General features: G+C 46.9%; 1 protein-coding gene across 15 annotated transcripts in view; it reads right to left on the bottom strand.

The window, feature by feature from the left end:
• phldb1b (pleckstrin homology-like domain, family B, member 1b) overlaps positions 1-14,047 on the bottom strand; it is a 47,192-nt gene extending 33,145 nt beyond the window's left edge. For 13 of the 15 annotated variants that reach the window (XM_027021239.2, XM_027021241.2, XM_027021243.2 and 10 more), the window contains exons 1-4: positions 13,843-14,047; positions 4,770-4,871; positions 3,082-3,205; positions 1,804-1,974 (exon numbers count right to left, since the gene is read on the bottom strand). In XM_027021239.2, the coding sequence (XP_026877040.2) occupies positions 1,804-1,974; positions 3,082-3,205; positions 4,770-4,829 (355 nt within the window). In that variant the 5' untranslated portion in view covers positions 4,830-4,871; positions 13,843-14,047. Of the gene's footprint in view, positions 1-41; positions 540-1,803; positions 1,975-2,581; positions 2,727-3,081; positions 3,206-4,769; positions 4,872-13,842 lie in introns of those variants that run through there. The other 2 variants (XM_027021249.2, XM_027021251.2) reach the window with 2 other exon arrangements.
• Between the last annotated feature and the right edge of the window lie 6,459 nt (positions 14,048-20,506).

Here is a 20,506-nt window from a genome sequence, read left to right as displayed (position 1 = left end):
TATTACTAAATCACAGGTAACTCGCCGCTCCGGTCACTCACGTCTAAACCCAAATGGTCCGGTCCCGCGTGCCGTCCGCCGGGGACATGAGACCTGTCCCTTTAAACAGATTCCACGTGGGTTTACAGCCAAGTTCCCGTAGAAATGAAGCGGGTCGGTTCCACGTTACCGTGAAATATCCGTCGTTGCGGGGGTAGTACTCAGTGATTCGCCATACTCTCAAACTCTCTCTGACTTACAAAAGAAACTGAGACAAAGAGGTCGGACGCCTGCGTTGAAGAGTGCAGCTCTGCGCGATTATAATTCAGTTCTGACAGAAAAATGTTGTCCAGTCCAGTATCGGTCTTTAAGCTCACGGATCCGGTGCTGTATGTGGCTGCGTTTTCATTCGTAATTTCTCAGAGGTGTAGGAAGCTGAAATGCTGTCTCCGTCAAAGCAAACTCAGTTTCCCCGGCACACAGACCTGAAGGGTGTGGAGATGATCTCTGAGTCAGAGCTCCAAACGGCGAGGCGAGGGTTTGCCAGGTTGCTGCTGCACCGTGAGACTCGGTCTCCTGTAACGGGCACGTATTGCACGTGTTTAAGAGTTCTGGATGGCACCTGTGCCTTTTAAAGCATTTTAAAATATGCGAGCCCTAGCAAATTATTGCTGTATATTACCCATGCAAATGACATGCACGCACTCAGACGTTGGCCTGCACAACAGAATGTCCCAGACACCCTCCCCCTAGACCTGCTCAGTCAAATTGCCCCCACAGACAAAAGATGTTAAACTGGGGGTGAAGATTCTCGTTCATGAATGCAGCAAAATGATTTCACACATTTGGGCTGAAGTCTGTTTGTATGCTAATGATCGCTGAGGGAACAGTCATTTTTTAAACATGTTCACGTCCAATTTGATTTGATGTTTGATGTGTCTGAGTGGGCTCAGAGGACCATCCAGCAACGACTGAAGATTTGGAAAGCTAAATTATTTACTTTGCTTTGAGTAAATGAGTTGTCATAGAAACAAAAGCCTTAGTGTGTAAACTATAGTCGACAAAAGTATAATGTTCCCAAAGTCAAGTCAATATTTTTACATGCAGCACTTTTTACAATACTTTGTTGTCACAAAGCACAAAGTGACTTTACAAAAGTCTTTTCAGTCTTCTAGGTGATTGGACTCCTGGGTGACATATTTATAGGCTACAAACAGACATATAACAAATGACAAGTCTAGTAACCTGATCTACACCGTAGTAACCAGACCTACACCCTAGTAACCCAATCTACACTCTAGTAACCAGACCTACACCCTAGTAACCTGACCTACACTCTAGTAACCAGACCTACACCCTAGTAACCTGACCTACACTCTAGTAACCAGACCTACACCCTAGTAACCTGACCTACACTCTAGTAACCAGACCTACACCCTAGTAACCTGACCTACACTCTAGTAACCAGACCTACACCCTAGTAACCTGATCTAGACTCTAGTAACCAGACCTACAACCTAGTAACCTGACCTACACTCTAGTAACCAGACCTACACCCTAGTAACCTGACCTACACTCTAGTAACCAGACCTACACCCTAGTAACCTGACCTACACTCTAGTAACCAGACCTACACCCTAGTAACCTGACCTACACTCTAGTAACCAGACACTGATTAAAGCATCTGTAACTAACAGGAAAGGGTGTGTCAGAATCAATCTAACCTGCCTGTTTTACGAATAAGAACACAGGGTCTGCAACTGTAATATTTAACATGATTCTGTTTTTTTAAAGCCTGATTTTGCCAACAGATATCAGCGATACCTTGAGATAGACGGGCAGGCTTGGTGACTGGAAGTCCATCCATGCTACACGGGTTCCCGCAGGGGTGCAGGGTGATGACTCCAGCCTTGTTCTCAATGAAACAGTGTAGCCCAGCCACTCCAGGGCCGTGGACGTTGATATCTGTGGCTCCATGACCTAGAGTTGTTCGCCCTGAGGAGAAACCCCCCAAAGACACCGGAGTTTAACCATTAACCAGCAGCACCTGCCAGCAAGTAAAATCAGAAGACAGACAAATGCAACTCCTGTTCTGATTATAAGCAAATTCACCAATGAAATTACTGTGTAATTATAATTGTAATTGAAAGTGGCAATACTAGTCTCTGTCACTGGATGATTGTTTTATTTGAAGTCTGAAAACTCTGAGCTTTTAGCAGATACAGTTTCACCGTGAGCAAGAGTTCTCTCCTCTCCACACCTTAGTCACAAATAATTAACTATTACGTCACCAGGGCAGAGTAGACCAGAGTGGAAGGTGAGCATCCTCTCTAGGAGGAATTAATTACGCCACGGTCACCAAGGGACACTACAGCCCTGGACCCAGAGCATGGCAGCCCAGCGTTTAATCTCTGGGCCAAGGAAAACAAGCGGGACCATAGCACCGATAAGAAAAGAAAAGAAAAGCACATTCCTGTGCCCCTCCCCCGCTGGTCTTGTCCTGCGTTATCTGCACCCAGGCGAGAGAGATAAGCCCGAACCCATGGCACACCTCCACTCCACATTAGCCCAGCTGAAGAGGACTCGACTCCAGCGTTCATACCGTTGTCTCTTAAAGCGTGCCAGAGTATTCGGCTCAACTCCAGATAGGTGGATGGGGGTGGTGTGGGGGATGGGCTTAACCCAGCGGATCTCAGGATCTGTGGGCAGTTCCAGATCTCAGTTCCTCACGTACTTCACATTCCTCTCTGCAGAGTGTAACATGCCGTTACTGAGCCATCATGTAGAGTTACTGAATAATACAGTCATAAGATTTGGGTCTGTGAAGTCTGGGGGAAAATCTGAAGACCCCCCCGAACTCCCCCACCTCCCCGGAGAGCGAGGGGTTATTAAAGAAGGAGACGCTTTAAAGATCTCCTGTTTCTACTGGCTCAGGAAAAGGAGGTGATGACAGGCTTGGGTGATTAGCCTTCAATCTGGAGACAGAAAGGGAATTGTGTGTGTGTTGTGTGTGTGTTGTGTGTGTGTTCTAAATGCAGGTATGCATACCACTCGGTATCTTGCATTTGCTTTCTGAATTGTATCTCTCTGTCCACCACTCACCCTCCGGCAGGGCCAGCAGGGTAATGGCCGTGCTGAGCCGGCCACTCCCCAGACTGACCAGATGGGGGCGCTCAGCCTGAACCTTCAGCCCCTTCCCGGTCTCGATCAGGTCCAGTGGGGTGCTCTGTGGAGTCAGAAAGCTCACAGGTGGGGTCTGGTTTATGAATGACACAGCAGCACATCGTTAACGGCGTGTAACCTCCGGCTGAGGCCCCGTGCAGGACACAGTGTGAATCAGTGTATTGGTGAAACGTCGGCGATGAACGTATTGCATTTTCCTCACAAATGACTGGACATTTATTTGGTGTTTGGCACCACACACTTGCGTGGCCTTGAGCACGACGCAGAGTAACTCCACAAGAAAGCGGGATGTAAATACAGACCCAGAGTCGCTGTGTAGGTTATGGTCTCTCGGGGATGTTTGCATGCGAGGACAGGTACACATATGGCTTTGGGCTTTTGTTCTGTGCCAAGTGTGTGAGACGTGCTCTCACATATGGCTCAAGAGGGAAAAAATGTAAAAAGCTAAGGACGTTAAAAGCAGGAGGGTGAGCAGCTGTTGCCATGGAAACAGTGTTAGCTGCAAGCGCCTAGGAAGGAGTAACCCAGATCTTTTTTCGGGGGAGGGGGCGGGGGTAGGGGTGTATCTTACTGTCTTGCAATGACATCATTTTCCTGGAGATATTGCTTGTTTCTATTTTTGTGCGTTAGTTTTATGTCTCCTGCATGAGGTCCTGGCTTGTTCATATCATTCCACATAAATGTATGCATGTGTGCTAGTCTCAATATTTTTTACATTTATTATTTATTATAACATTTTATTTAAAAATTCTTAATCTTCAGCCCTTTCTCAGATCAAACCTCTTTGAAAATTGATTCAAAGCTATATGGATGGGTTTATATTTTCTACCCATGAGCCTTTAGATGAGATTATCTGGATGGAGGGACTTTAAGTGGAGAGATGTTTAGAGCATCTGACATGTCGTGTGCTACTGATTGGTGATGACATGGCTGCTGGTGAGACTAGCCTGTCATACGAGGGCGGACCTGAATCACCTGCTCCGTTCAGAGGTGAGCAGGTTACTAAGGGCTTTGATAATTTGCTAACATATTGAGTAAGGTGTGTGTGATTTAGGGAGAACCCCAAAACGTGATTTGGGGAGCCACAGCAATAGGGAGCTGTCCTGAGAGGGCTAAAGCTGCTCTGTTTGGTTAATGTTCTCTGACTAAGATCACCGCGTAGGCTGTGTGTGAAGCCCGAAACGGTTTCCTTTCTCAGGGTTTTTTTCTGCAGCAACTCTCGCTGGAGTAAAACAGAAAGGATTAAACGCAGCCAAACAACAGCTTCACTGTGTAATTCAAAACTTGTCAAAAATGCTTTACATGTTGGTTTTGTGCAAGTTCAGTCTGTTATCTAAGACAACAACTACGTTAGCAAGGTTTACATACTTAAAGTAGAGTTATTATAGCTGCAGTCTTAAATAAGCAGACAGGGGATCTGAAGACTCACTACAATGGCCTTGTGCTATGGTTTATACTATTGTGTCTTATAGTTCAGTTTATACTATAGTATCTTAGAATTCCATTTATACTTTGGTATCTTATAGTTCTGTTAATACTACAGTATCATATAATTCAGTTTATACCATAGTGTCCAATAGCTTGGTGTTTACTGTGTACTCCCTCACCTGCAGCACCTGGTGGGTGTGGTGGCCACGGTCCAGTACAGTTCTGTTCAGACGCTCCATGCCCGCTGCTGTATCCGTTGCTGCCTCTAATCCGTGGGCATCCTGAGAGGCACAAAGAGTCCTGAGAAGCCTGCAGCCCTGCTTCATCTGACTAGATGCGTGTCCTTGAGTGTCTCTCAGCCTGCTGTGTGGTGACTGTTTACTGGTCTGATTCTGCTGGCCTTATCGGCAGTTCTGCGCTTGTTCTTACGCACTTGTCTGACTTAATTCAGACACAGAGTCTCACTTTGCTCCTGGCTGACAGGTGTTAGCGGACACGGCTAAGACTCGCACGTGCGTGTGTGTCTCATGCCTGACTCACTGTTCTCATTAAAAGCACTAGCATTCCCATGGGAGTCAGGATTTCCTCCAGGTATCTGATTTACTGTGTTTAGCCCAATTATAGCAACAATCTCCCATTCTTGACACACTCGTGAACACGCACACACACGCACGCACACACACACACACACACACACACACACACACACAGACACACGCATGCACACACACACGCACGTGCATGCACACACACACACACACACACACACACACACACACACACACACACACACACACACACGTACGCACACCACCCTGCCCTGGAATTCCTCTTCACTTACTCACACAGCCCAACGTTTGACTTGAACCATTGAACCAGAGTAGAAGGAAAGAAAGCCAGAGTTAAAAATGGCCATATTTGTCCATGCCCTGCATAAGGAGGTGACCGGAGTCCTGCAGCTGACCCCTGTGAGCACCCTCGTCTGTACAAGACGCGGTGGAGTCAAACCCAAATCACACGCAGACCTAATTCATCCAAATCCACCAAGGGAAATTAAAATAAAATCTTTTCAGTTACATCAAGATACAGTCACTAATGACTTATTGCAACCACCACCTATGAAACAAAACTGTTACACCTCTTGCGCATTATTACACATTACACAATAAAATAAACGATACTATGTAAGGAAAGGCATTTGGTTACTTTTACAGTTTTGCAATATTCTTAATCTGAAACGAATCTCAAAATTTTACCTGTTGTTCAGTTTCTTAACACCTACACTTCAGCAGTGTCCCTTTGCATGCTACAAGAAAGGAAGAATGAAGCTCGATGTGTTATTGTGTGCTCGTCGGCGTGGTGTATAATCGGAGGAGAGAAGAGCTTGCCTGTGATTCGCAGACCTGCCTGTACACGCCGCACTGAGCTGGGACCTGCCCGCCAGCCCCGAGCTGAAGCCCTGATAACAGATCCTGGAGTGCAGCTCTAAAAAGCCACGGAGAGGAAAGAGCGTGCGGAGAAACACAGGGAAACGTCTGCATGAGTAGGCCAGGGCACTCGTGTGAGATCACGACGGGGAGCCCCGAGGCCAGCAAATGTAGGTCACTGTAGGGGAGGCAGTGAGAGACTGGGAAAGGCACTGGGTCAGCCTCACCCCACTCGCGAAGGCACTGGTGCGGGGTTATAGCCCTGACAGCCTACGCAAATCTGCTCTCAGGCTCAAGCTGTTTCTGAGCAATGTGAGCACATTCTTTTCCAGCAGCAGCATATAAAGGTGGCATTGTTTGCCCTTGGGCATCTGTGGACCTCCCCTCAGCCACCAACCAGCCTTTCTCTGGGCTGCTGAGCTGCTGGAGGGACTTGACAGCCATCATACCAGCAGAGGTCTGGAAGGCTGGCTGGTGGTGGGGAGGGTGATGCTTGCATGAACTCCCCAAAGCACAGGCCCTGAGGCTGTGCAGACACAAAGCACAGGCCCTGAGGCTGTGCAGACACAAAGCACAGGCCCTGAGGCTGTGTAAAGGGGCAGTGGTAGCTCAGTGGTTAATGTCCTTGTTAATTGGATGGTTGCTGGTTCAAGTCCCACCCCCACCAAGTTGCCACTGTTGGGCCCTCAACAAGGCCCTTGACCCTCAATTGCTCAAGTTGTACTCAGAATTGTAAGTTGGTTTGGATAAAAGCATCAGCTGAATGCTGTAAATGTGACACAAAGCACAGGCCCTGAGGCTGTGCAGACACAAACAAGATGGTTGGCAAAATGCCTGATCCATGATAACATGGAGAGGCCTTTGCAAATCTCACGTTCTTTTCTGCTGTCCTGCGGATGGTATGAGCTGCATATGTTTCCCTTCCCTCTCACTCCTGCTTCATGATGGATGTGATAGTGGCTTGGTGATCCGAGTCAGGTGTCTTGGAGCTGGAGAATGCAAACGCCCAGATCGGAGAGGTCAGAGTAGGAGCAGCACGTTCCGGGTGGATGTGGAAAGGGAGCGCGTCCGACCCAATGGGAGCCACCATGGGGGCTGCAGGGAGAAGGGGAGCAGGCAGGCAGGCGTGTCTCTGCAGGGAAAGAAGGGAATGCACCTCCAGGAATGCTGGTGTTCCGCAGCGCACTCTTCACCCTGCTCTTGACGTCTAACGAATTTTCTCTCCCTGCTCCACGTGCTTTAAATGTGCTGAACGAGTCAAAGAGAAGTGAATGGTTCACCAGAGGGAATACGGAACTGTAGCAAAGACGCCTTCACTTGGGCTTCAGTAGTAGAGTTGCACCAGCCTGGCACCTCGTGCCCACACACTGAGAGTTATTCATCAGCAAGGGAGAGAGAATGTCAGAAAAGAGAGAGAGAAAAGACTATTTCTGCTGAATGCTTATCTTCATTTACCAGCTGTCTAATCTGAGACTTCCACCTGGTGGTGGGCAGCAATCACACACACACACACACACACACACACACACACACACACACACACACACACACACACACAGAAACCTACAACCACGTCAAGAACCATCAGCGTGACTCCACTGTTGCAAAAGCAGTCCTCAGCAGTGTGTAAACAGTAGATGCTCTCACTGGAAGTGGCGGTGTGACAAATGGCCCCACGCTGCCTATGGCTGTGGCTTCCCACTCGGAAATGCCAGACTTCAGAAGATGAGCTCGGTGGGGGGGATTGGTAGAGAAAATGAGTTGTGCACATGTGCATGCAGACAGGATATTGAGGAGCAGAAGAAAAATAACTTGACATTTCTGTGAGCATATGATTATGGCCACTCGTAGGCAGCCAAAGACGTGGGTAGCTAAGCCACCATTTCAGTCCATGCCGCAAGTATGTCACAAAATGGCTCTAGGGACACACTGGCCATGCAATAAATGTATATTTAGTCAAAAATGTGTAGGCAGCAGTTCCCACACATTTCCACATTATGTAAGAAACTTTGGACAGCATAGGAAAGGCATTCTGCCAACTGAGAGTACAAATGTACAAATTCATGTGCTCCCTTTAAGAGTAGGACCAGGGAAAAACTTACATATTTAAACAGGGTTTAAATATTTCACAATATTCCCATGTGATCTTTTTTTGCACAAATCAATTTTTTTCTCTTCTGCTATCTGTTTTTTCTGTTACAAGACTTGAGAGCCACTTGGTGTCATTTTATAGTACAGAAGGGAATTTCTGGCATTTGACACTCACTGACGCGCTTTGTGTTGGTGAAGACAGAGCTGCACCCTGGGGGGAGGGCCAGGGTGCGGCGTGCCCTCTACACGCCGTCACACAAGCGCAGGTCAGAGGAGCATCTTCAAAGGTTTCTGTGGGCATGTGTCTGTTAATGTCAGCAGTAGGATATATGGCCCTTCATTTTGGAGCACAGAGAATGAAAGGAAAACATAAACGAGGTTGGACCAGGCAGGCAAGAGGCCTGGAGGGAACAGGATACACGTCTGGCAGAAGAACTGCAACTCTGAACAGGCTAACAGTGATATTGCCTCCCGCTGTAACTCTAACGACCCACAGTCAGGATACTCCTGTAGAGAGAGACTGGGAAGCCATTACTGGTGTTGGAGGATAAAGCATTCAGTGTGTCATCAAGTCCAGTGTTCCAAGTGAAACAGGTATTTAGTGGCCATTTTTAACAAGCTGAAGTGCAAACTCCTCTCACATTTCAAATCTAATCTCAGGACCATAACAATACCAAGTTACTTAATTGAGGGGATTCGTTAACTTCTGCCATCATGTCAAGCCAAATTCCGTTGGGACCATTTCTGACGTGACCCGTCATGATGGAATCACATGTCGAGGCCACAATGGATGCTCCTGTCTACAGTGCAATGTGGGCGGGATCGAGCTGGGCTCATCCAGCTGGCTGAGATTGCCATCCTGAAAATCACCAGAGGAAACAAAAGCAAACAAAGGAGCGAACGACCCGGACAACAGGAGACCAGCGTGTGTATATACAGACTTCCTGTAGGACTGAGAAAACAGACCACTTCCTGGGGCGAGATGTCGGGGCAGAGAGAGTTAAACATCACGGCCTTATCGCTGAGACAGGCAACCATGCCAGAAACGTGGAGAAGAGGTGCACGTTAGAAGAGAGAAGCTATCAGTTAGATGGGCTCGTCTCGAGAGACGTTCGGTGGCTCTGTGGCACGCAAGCACAGGCTTGGGTTAACCGTCCCCAGCGATGAGGAGTTTGTCCTCAGTTGAACTGTGCCGAAATCCAAACCACACAGAGACAGGCCTGACCAAAAGCGGTTTCAGAATGAACAGAAGTAGCAGAATGTCTGAAAGGCACATTAGACTGAGATCCACATATGCAACTCCACACTTTTGAAACGAATATTCTATTTAGTTCAGCACAGCGCTGGTATTCATGCACTTCTGGTGAATGATGGAATGACTACTGAAGGAGCCTGGCTAATGCATCCCTGGCTGGGATTCCGCTGTTGAGAATGACTGAGTCAGTCTTCCCTTGTGATCCCAATAACACCTCCTGCCTCTGCGTGTTTGGGGGCAGCGGGTCTCTTCATGAACACCATGTTCCAACAGGCTCTGCCTCAAACGTTCCATTGACTTTGGCTGTTTGACTCCTAAAGACACTGAGCTCCACAGGCAGTCCAGTGCTTCTGGAACAAAGAGCCCTATTCAGCTTGCATGATCCCCACAGAGGAGCAGGGTAGGGCCCTGGACCTCATCCACCACGGCCAGCGACAGGACAGGGTCCTGCCCAACCTGTGTGGAGGAAGGCCGGGTCCCGACAGCTGGGTGAATCGGTTCTGTGTTCCCCACGCAGCCCACAGGAGAGCACAAGCGCCTCTGAGATGGTGTAGTGTTTGAGTGCGGGCAGAGTGCCACAACTGTGGGATGAAATGGTTATCTGGCCTGGCCAATCAGCTTTGAGCATGTCTGTGTAGGTCTGGCATGACAACACATGATTGGTGTTGCTATGTGCGTACGGTGAGTGCATGCAAAACAGAAATGCAAAATAGAAATCTCAAAATAGAGACAGCTCTGTGTTTCCATATACATATACACTACTCACTACCTGCTGTTTTTTTTATTAGTTTATATTTTACACTTCATTATAGAATGGTTCTGTCTTCATACAGATCAGGCAAACCTCTGTTGACTAGATCAGTAAATAATTCTGCATAAAGCAGAGTCCTCCACACCAACTCTCCTAAAAATCTCCTTTCTGCTTATTAAGTGATTCATTAGCCAAAGAAAGCAAAAAAAAAGGCCTTGTTATGGTACATTTCTCAAATTTTATAGTGCAATCCAAGATCCACCAGAGTGAGAGTATGATACTCCAAATCCAGCCAAGGCAAGAGTGTCTCGCCACTGTTTCTCTCCGCTGGGTCTCTCCATTGGGTCCCATTGCTGGGTCTCACCACTGGGCCTCTCTGCTCAGTCTTGCTGCTGGGTGTCTGCTGGTTCTCACCGCTGGGGGGGGATCCAGGTTGCAGAGACTCAGGTCTGCCAAGCAGAGTGGGTCTTGACCCCTCAGTCTTGACCCCTTGACCCCCAGACCCCTCAGACTGGGTCTTGCCTCTAATCTCCATTCGGGACTCTTTATTCGGGACGCTACTTTCCAGAAATTCCAACGAAGGCTCAGAGTGCCAATGAGATCTCAAAAACACCAAACAAATAAAATAACCACACCAGCACTCAACTTTTTTATCTCTACACTGGAAGGCAGCTGAGCTGGTACAGGCAACCGCTTCGACATGAAGTGCCCTCGAGTGACCCCTTTCTGCTTTGCGCACAGCAGCGCAAACACTAGCAGGGCATGGAAGAGAGGACCTACACCTCCACATCCACCAGGCCCTCTCTGAGGAGCTGGGAGGAACATGAAGAGTGGAGGTGCTGAAGGCTGAGGAGCTGGGAGAAGAGGTGGAAGCAAGGGAGAGGAATCAGCTTTGGAAAACATCTTTAGCTAATGGAAACCTGATCAGTGAGCTCCTTCCTCCGTCCCTCTTACGGAATATTTGTGCTGTTTCTGCATGTTTCTTTTTCCAAACCTTGCTTGGGAGCATGTTGCTTCCTTGACGGAATTTGCTATTTTATCCTGCACCACTTAATAATTTGAGGCCGAGTGTTGGGAGGAAGAGTGCAATGTGCAATGTGCAACCTTTGTGTCGTCGGGCAGTGAAGAGTTCGACAGCTGGCGGCGTCCACTGGGTGAGCAGACAGTGTCAGAGAAAGTGCAGCCCCGCAGTGAGGTAACAACAGCCATGTCATACTAGCTGCAGAACACCCGGTTTCTTTCCAGACGTTTTGAAAACAAGTCACTTTTTTTTTTTCTTCAGACAGCAGAACTCCTAAGATTATGGAGGTTATTAGTGAGTAATGACTCTAAGGAAAGATATAAACTGTGCAGGCCATATCCCAGGGAGACAGGGAGGGTGGACACCAGCGGTGTGAAGTGCTGCTCTTTACAGCAGCTCTATGGCCAACAGTGATCTCACAGCTGCTTGCTGTATATACACACAGACTCACACACTATTTTCCAATAATAAATGGAATTACAAATTTTGTCATTTTTCCCAATAACACCATATTGATCAAACGTTTTCTTTTTTTCCAACTCTTACCCTGAACAACTGACAAACAGCTAACAAAACATACAGATTTGATTCCCGACGTAACACCTGCAGCTATGGTGGCTCCTGCGTTGGTGTGATATCGCGAAGGCCACAGAGAGCAGAGACATGGGTGCCATTACCGCAGGAACATTACAGCTTGAGGACAGCGTCACTAGACAAATGAGTCGAATATTCAACAGCGCGTCTAATAGACTGAGCAATGTGTGGAGAAAACAAACTCCTCAGGTTGTGAAGCAAAGTGCCTCACCTGGGATTCATGGTACCACAGGGCTGGGGTTAGCACTGCTAGCATCTGAAGTGAACAGACGATAAACAGTTGAGTTCTGATTGAATGCCCTTATATCTCTCAAGTGATGTTAAGACCAAAGACCAAAACTTGGAATGTTTTTGACTGGCCTAGTCGGCCAAGAAGCCTCAGATCTGAAGCCTCATTGAACATGTATTTCTCCTGCTAAAGGCACAACTGATGCCAGAACATCAATAGAGCACATACCAGAACATCAGGTGAGAATATAGCCAGAAAGTCAGCACAGCACATACCCAGAATGTCAGAACATACATACCCAGCATCTGATGATGTCCGTGAGTCATCAGCTGCAAGGGATTTACAACCATGTACGAAGAAAGAGCCATTTTATTTCGGCTTGGGCTAATCTGATCCCCTGAAGCAGTGGGACTATGGAGAAAAACAGCTGTGATTCCTGTATGGTTCGCCCACGACAGACGTAAATACACTCATACTAAAGCCTGACATACCGATATCACAGCCATATCACAGTCTGGGATACAAAACCGGAACAAACAACACTGTGTCACTCATCAAATCATTTTTCACTGAAATGAGCAGAATAAATGTGACACACACGCACTCCTTTCTGATTCAGGTTTGGTTTGTAGTTGATTTTCACCCTCACTAGTTAAGGTCTGCGGAGAAAAGAGTTGTTGGTATTTCTGACAGAACCAATTCAGTGTAATTCCAGCTCATTAAGTGCCCCTGACGCAAGCATGATTAGTAGGCCGCATGGCTGTGTGCCCTAGGGCAGGGCTCGGGGGCAGCGATCGGGGGCAGGGCTCAGGGGCAAACACCGGCAGGCTGGATTATTGTGTGCTGTCCTCATTGCTTTGACAGCGCAGTGGAGATGGAGAACAAAGCCTTGATTATTAGAACCAAATCTGATCATGGAAAGCTCTCTTCTGCCTCACCAGCCAACTTGAGGGTGAGGAGAGGAGAGCAGAGGGGAGAAGAGGAGAGGAGAGAAGAGGAGAGGAGAAGAAAAGAGAGGAGAGGAGAAGAGAGGAGAGGGGATAAGAGGAGAGGAGAGGAGAGGAGAGGAGAGGAGAGAAGAGAAGAGAAGAGAAGAGGAGAGGAGAGGAGAGGAGAGAAGAGAAGAGGAGAGGAGAGGAGAGGAGAGGAGAAGAAAAGAGAGGAGAGGAGAAGAGAGGAGGGGATAAGAGGAGAGGAAAGGAGAGGAGAGAGGAAAGGAGAGGAGAGGAGAGAAGAGGAGAGGAGAAGAAAGGAGAGAAGAGAGGAGGAGAGGAGAGGAGAAGAGAAGAGAGGAGAGGAGAGGAGAGGGGAGAAGAGTCGAAAAGAGAGGAGAGGAGAGAAGAGAGGAGGAGAGGAGAAGAGAAGAGAGGAGAAGAGGAGAGGATAGGAGAGGAGAGAGGAGGAGAGGAGAGAGGAGGGGAGGGAAGGTAGGAGAGGAGAAGGTCACAATGTTTCTAACTTGTGCTACTAAAGCTCTCTCTCTTTCTCTCTCTCTCTCTCTCTCTCTCTCTCTCTCTCTCTCTCTCTCTCGCTCAGCAGTCCAAGGTTTTCATCATTATATCCACAGCTAAGACTCATACATACATGTTTAAGGCTTTAAAGGAGTCACTGGACATGTTAAACTGTGGGACAATTATCAAATGCTTCAGTCCTTCCCTACACAGATAACCACATCCTTGGTCTCTGTGTCCACTGGAGAAACATCACCGCATAAACATTAATGACACCATAATGTCCTGCTCGAAACACAACAACACAGCTTGATTTTACTTTGTAACTTTGTAGAGAATTGATCCAGTTCCCCCTAATTAAAATATTTTAAAATGTCTACGAATCCCCAAGAAAACATAACATCAAATTTAAGAACCTCAACTGTGTACAAACCTGGGAAGAGTTTCAGGCAGCTCATAAAAAGTCGTCCCCGTTAACTGAGAAGCTCAGAAAACCAAACCAAAAGTTTGGAGAGAATCCTGATGCAGAATGGAAGAGTCCTACGTGTGTGTGGGCCCTCGCAACATTTCTCTGCCACTCTCTTTCTCGCCTCCTCTTCCTTACTCTCTCTCTCTCTCTCTGTCTCCCCTTCTCTCTGTTCCTCTCTCTCCCTCCCTCTCCCACTCTGCCTGACAGAGAGAGAGAGAGAGAAACTATCTCTCTCTCTCCTTCTCTCTGCCTTCTCCTCTCTCTTTCACTCACACTCACAATCTCTCAGACTCCCTCATTCTTTCTCTCCCCGCCTCTCTCTCTCTCTCTCTCTCTCTCTCTCTCTCTCTCTCTCTCTCTCTCTCTCTGTCTCTCTCTCTCTCTCTCCCCTCCTGGCCTGACACAAGGCCAGCATTATCCTAGTTAAAGAACTCCTCACTTGTTCACCGTTCTCACAGGTCCTGCACTGGCAGTGTGGCCCGTATTAAAACTCCAATGAAGGGGAGGGAGCACGTTGTTGACACCGAAACTGACTTTATCGTTCAAAAGCTACGCTCTGCTTCAGTGCTCAACCACTACAGGCTAAGGTGTTAGGATGCTTTGCTGTATGCACAGGGGACAGTAGGGCTCAACTCAGTCCCTCCATATCTCCATATTTTTTTGCTACGTCCTGTAGCTTCATTTGGCCCTCACTAACTCCATGAACATATACCAGCTGGATCAGGGGTTTACTCTTCTCATTTCCAGTAAGAAACTGAACCCGTGGGCCTTAATTCTGTCCGTGAGCTAAAGCCCTCCACGGATTATCCGGGTACGAGCATTTCAAGAGCCTTCTCAGCCCGCCGGCATGTCCAGGTGCGTTTGCCTGTGCTGAAGGTTCGTTTTGTGTTGTTCCTACTCTTTCATCCTCACTATGAAGGTTAAGTCACTCAAAGCTGCTGGGCACTGAAGCCGTGCAAAATAGCTAAAAAGGGGCCTTGCTTTATTCATCAGTGTGACGGGGAGGACTTGGGGCAGCTGGAGGACTGGCACAGAGGCCCTGCTGTCTGCAGATGTGGAGGTTTCAAATCAGTCCGATCTGACACGGGGGTTCAGTCCCACAGGCCTTTGACACTGGTCCATGCAGAAAAGGAATCCAACCAAGTCTATTCAAGCGACTACTTTTGATATAAAGCAAGCAAGAAATGTCATTCTCAAGTCTACAGAGATCAGAGAGGCACGGAGGAGGCGAATGATCAAATCGGAAGTGTTCCTCACTCTTGATTCTGACGTGATCCAGCCCTCTACATTTGAGTGATTTCCATGCTGCAAGACGTGTCTCTAGCACAGGCTCCGAGGACCACGCTGATCCACGCTGAGCCCTCATGCTCATGTTTATAAAGTCTGTTGCTTATGGTAATCTACTGTCATGAACCACAGAACACTTCACATTATCAGAGGAATCTGGACAATAGCAAGAACGCAATTTCTTTTAAAAATGAGTCTAATTAGATTATTTCCATCTCTTAAAATTGAAAAAGCATTTATATCATATGTATATGAAAGGCTGTGTGTGTGTGTGTGTGTGTGTGTGTGTGTGTGTGTGTGTGTGTGTGTGTGTGTCGGGGGGGGGGGGGGTATGGTTATATAAACTTAATTTTGGCTTCTATTAAGGGTCCATCTGAGGGTCCATCTGAATGGTTCATCTCTCTGAGATCTAAACACACCATTCAAGCCTCTTGTTTTAGATCAGGAATGTGATATGGGATAAATTATTGTCCAAAGATTGGACTACAGGTATTTAATGTTTCAAGTTTGGTTTATTTGTCACATACATAGTCATACACAGTATAACTGGAAAAATGGGGCAGTATTGCTACATTAAATTCTGTAAGAAGGGGAGAACTGTTAACTCCTTTTGGGTCCCTTTTGGGTCCAGATCTCCACCAAACAGAGCACCATGACAGATGATTTTCAACTCCTGTGACAGCCTGCCTCTTGCATTCTGGCTGTCTGGTTAAACAGAAGAAATCACTGGTTGTCACTGGTTGAATGCACTACAGTGGCCTAGATTAGATTTGTTTCAGCTCCTGTGAAGGTGTGCGTGTGACTTAAATATAGAGATTAAACAGCTTGTACACAATAGAATTAGAATTGTCACTGTAAATGAAACATCCTAAAGCAACCACTCTACTTCTGTGTCTATTCAGCGGTTGTGAATACACTGTGTAATAAGAGTGCCCTCTAGTGGTTGTCCCTACGTCTCTGCACACACATCTCAACACACTGCGCAGTTCTCACTGGAAACACACCCACCTTTCTCATTTTCCTAAACTCTGGCATCGCCCATCAAATCTCAGTATGCTAACGAGCTAAACCTTCCTCCCACATGTGAAAACAGTACATCATAAATATTTCCTGGGGGATATAACCTCACACACTGATTCAGGAAAAAGTCAAACATCGTGGGGCTTTTGTTTGTATTTAATGTAAAAGTCATTTTGTTTATTCTTGTTTTTATGTAAATATGCAGTACACCTGCACTACTTTTGCAATGTTGAATATTTGTGAACAGTTATGTGAATGTAAACACTGTAAATGGATTACAGCATTCAGTGGATGTTTCTGAGGTCTCTGTATGTTGATAAAGTGAGTTTTGCATTTTGCAGCACACAGTATAACTTTGTAGTTTGTGTGTGTACATACCTGCTGTGTGTGTGTGTGTGTGTGTGTGTGTGTGTGTGTGTGTGTGTGTGTGTGTGTGTGTGTGTTATTCTGTGTGGAATACTTGGTTTTGCAGAGTGCGTGTGGAATTTTCAGTCAAAAATAGTTTTTTCTCTGTTGGTGTAAGATTTTGAGACTAGTTTGGATGGTTAAGTACTTTGACTTTTTAGCTTTTGGAAATACATGTAATGTTTGGAGAAATGTGTATGTGTAATGACTGAATCTGTGTAACATGCTGTGTGACACAGTATAGAGGGATATCTCTCCCCTCATGGGCTGTGTGACACATCATTAAGGGATATCTCACTCCTCATGGGCTGTGTGACGCATCATTATGGGATATCTCACTCCTCATGGGCTGTGTGACACATCATTAAGGGATATCTCACTCCTCATGGGCTGTGTGACACATCACTGAGGGATATCTCACTCCTCATGGGCTGTGTGACACATCACTGAGGGATATCTCACTCCTCATGGGCTGTGTGACACATCATTAAGGGATATCTCACTCCTCATGGGCTGTGTGACACATCACTGAGGGATATCTCACTCCTCATGGGCTGTGTGACACATCATTATGGGATATCTCACTCCTCATGGGCTGTGTGACACATCATTAAGGGATATCTCACTCCTCATGGGCTGTGTGACACATCATTATGGGATATCTCACTCCTCATGGGCTGTGTGACACATCATTAAGGGATATCTCACTCCTCATGGGCTGTGTGACACATCATTATGGGATATCTCACTCCTCATGGGCTGTGTGACACATCATTAAGGGATATCTCACTCCTCATGGGCTGTGTGACACATCATTAAGGGATATCTCACTCCTCATGGGCTGTGTGACACATCATTAAGGGATATCTCACTCCTCATGGGCTGTGTGACACATCATTAAGGGATATCTCACTCCTCATGGGCTGTGTGACACATCATTAAGGGATATCTCACCCCTCATGCCCCACAGATGCCGGCCAAACCCACCCATGCCACCCACTGCTGCAAATCCTCCGGTTTGTTTCTACATAAACAGAACCTTCTCTGTCCAAAAATTCCCACAAACAAATATAATCCCAGGTATGTGAAAGTGGTCCTGCGGGGTGAGCTGGCACTCAGATCGTCTCTCCCACGTAGCAATGGGCCATGAAAAAACAGCAGGACAAAGTTGCTTGGGTCTGCTCGTCTCTCAGTAGCAACAGCGAGACCACTGTTTGTTCTGTCTGAGGGCTCACACACGAGGAATTCCCCATACCCACTCAGAATGAATCTAATTTCCTCTGTGTTTGTGTGTGTGTCTCTTTCTGGGTGGGTGCGTGCGCGCGCGCGTGTGTGTGTGTGTGTGTGTGTGTGTGTGTGTGTGTGTGTGTGTGTGTGTGTGTGTGTGTGTGTGTGAGGGGGGTCTGGCTCTCACTCTCACCTGTGGAACAGCTCCACACTCACTTTTACAAAGGGCTCCTTTACTACTGAACTACAGCATCTACAACATGCTCACCATGATGCTAAATCATGTTTACTTTAGCAGGAGGAACAAGGGACTACATTTAACGAAAGAGGAGAGACACTACAATCATATGCAGACACAGCAATACACTGAGGTACTTGACTGCTCCAGTCAGCCTACTGGCCAGTGTCATAGCATCAGGCCACTGGAGTACCAACCCCAGACAAAGCAGCACCAGGGCCTGCCTGGAGACAACACACTCTCACCCAGTCCTATCAGGGACAATCAGGGACAAACCTTTTACCATATTAAACAGGTGGGCAAATTTAGTCTTTACTTTACCAAAACCACATACACTTCCATAAATTATTTTAAAAAGAGTGCATCAATTAGACCAATTTCTTAGTTTGATTATTAACTATACGGAAAGAATCACACTTTGGCTAAAGAGGCTAAATCGTGTTAAATGTTTATGGTATCCTATTTACAGCAAGAGCAGATCCAAAACATATCACAAATCTCACAAATGAAAGTAGCTGATAAACATCTAATTGTGTCATCGTATCACAGCTCAGATCTGAAGTGAAGTACCTGGAAGCGGACTCTCTTTGGCAGCATGCTGGGCTCCTGGCCTGCCCCCAGAATCCAAGCATGTGAAATAACTCCACACCAAACCAGGAGTCCACAGCTTGCGCAGAGTGGCAGCACGCACCCTGGCCTAAAGGTTCAGGAAGAACTTTGGTTTCCTTGCTTGGCGTCTCATGCCAAATCTTTCAAGTGGATATCAAAAGAGCAGGACAGAGCAGCACTGGTGATCTGGTGGGGCTTCAACTCCTCCTCTGGGCTTCCGGCACATGGAAAGCTCTTCCACAAAGCCTGGCTGTGATCCATCTGTGTGCTCATTCATCTGGGAGAGAGACCCGCCCTCTTTTACAAGCGGGGGGCAGTTGTTAACACTCCCTCGAGTAGCCTTATGTCATGTCCTTCCGTTCCCTGCTACAGTAGCAGTCAGAATAAATACAGCTGTTTCTTCAAATCAGATGTCATGGTGTGTGAATACAATCTTTCACTGCTTCCACCATCAGTCTTCTGGAAAAAAACCAGGATGTACGTGGGTCTTTTCGGCCAAAGGGTACATTAATGTTGTATAGCAATTTGATCTTGGTCAGTTTAAGTTCTAAATTTGACTATGAATTTTTTTTACGAGTATATGAATATTTTAAAAATGTTAGATTTAGATTATAATAAATGCTTTTGACTTGAACGTCACAAAGCATTATAGTGTTTATAGGAGTGTCTTTCACATTTGGAAAGCAGAGGGATAGAAAGAGAACAGGACTAAACATTTTGCGAATAGCAAATAGAGGATTTGGGTCAACCAGCTTCAAAATGTTTTGGCAATCAGCAGACTACTAGAAGAGCGCCCCTCCTGGGCTTTGCAAGGTACTGCACTGATCAGATCTTGATGTACTGTATTCTTCTTCTAATGTCTAATGCGCAGGGCCAAAGGGAAACCTGTCTCGCCTCGGGCTAGGCAGTCATTGGCCACACCCCCGCCCAGCCACGGCTACCTGCTCTATTCAAGGTTACCTGTACTGTACAATGTTATCTGTATTGTATGCTCTGAAATGGTAGACCTTGATTTCAGTCCTGTACTGTACAATGTTATCTGTATTGTATGCTCTGAAATGGTAGACCTTGATTTTAGTTAGAGTTTATTTAGGGGTATGTTTCGTATATAATGTACATGAAGTTTTCAGGGAGTAACTAGAGGGAGTAACTGAGGGAGAGTAACCGCAGTTACTCCCAAAATTGCACGTGAATTTTTCCCAGAGAACGGGACGTTTTGGTCTTGCATCACCTGCGCGAGCAACGTACTTCCAAGCGTGTGAAGCGCTTTGTTTACACAGGTGATGAGGGACCTCCGTCCGAAACCTTTCCTTCATGAATCTGGCTAGGTTACCTGATAAGCAGAAAGGAAAAGTGGAAGAAAAAAAACAAACTCAAATGGCACGATCACGTGAACGCGGGGAAACATAAAAGGGCCCGTGTTCCAGAGGAGAGTACACGTAGCTCCTGCCTGTATCGTCGAGATGGTGCTCAGAATCCCGGTTCTTCTGTGCCTGCTGGCTGCCAGCGTCTGCACGGCAGGTGAGAACACACGCGCCTCTGTGACTCCCGTTAACAACAGTGTGTAACGAGGCGAACGCACGTGCGGAGAAGAGCGAGATTCAGTAAAGTCAAATGCAGTGTCAGAGACATCGTGACAGTCCAGGGTCAGTTTACCAACATGGAGAGTCCGGGAATGCATAATAACAAACAAACAAACGCACACAATGACGAACAGGGGATGCAGGCTATAACCCAGAGACTGGAAAACACGAGCAAGTAGGAATTTCAAACAGTGTCTTCGAGTCACAAGGAGCAGCCAAAACACAGGCCAAAAGGCTGGACTTGCATACACAGGGCAAT

The sequence above is a fragment of the Electrophorus electricus genome, chromosome 15, assembly GCF_013358815.1.
Source record: "Electrophorus electricus isolate fEleEle1 chromosome 15, fEleEle1.pri, whole genome shotgun sequence".
In the NCBI taxonomy this organism is placed as follows: Eukaryota; Metazoa; Chordata; class Actinopteri; order Gymnotiformes; family Gymnotidae; genus Electrophorus; species Electrophorus electricus.
The sequence above is the reverse complement of the archived record's forward strand: the minus strand, read 5'-3'. Positions and strand labels throughout refer to the sequence as shown.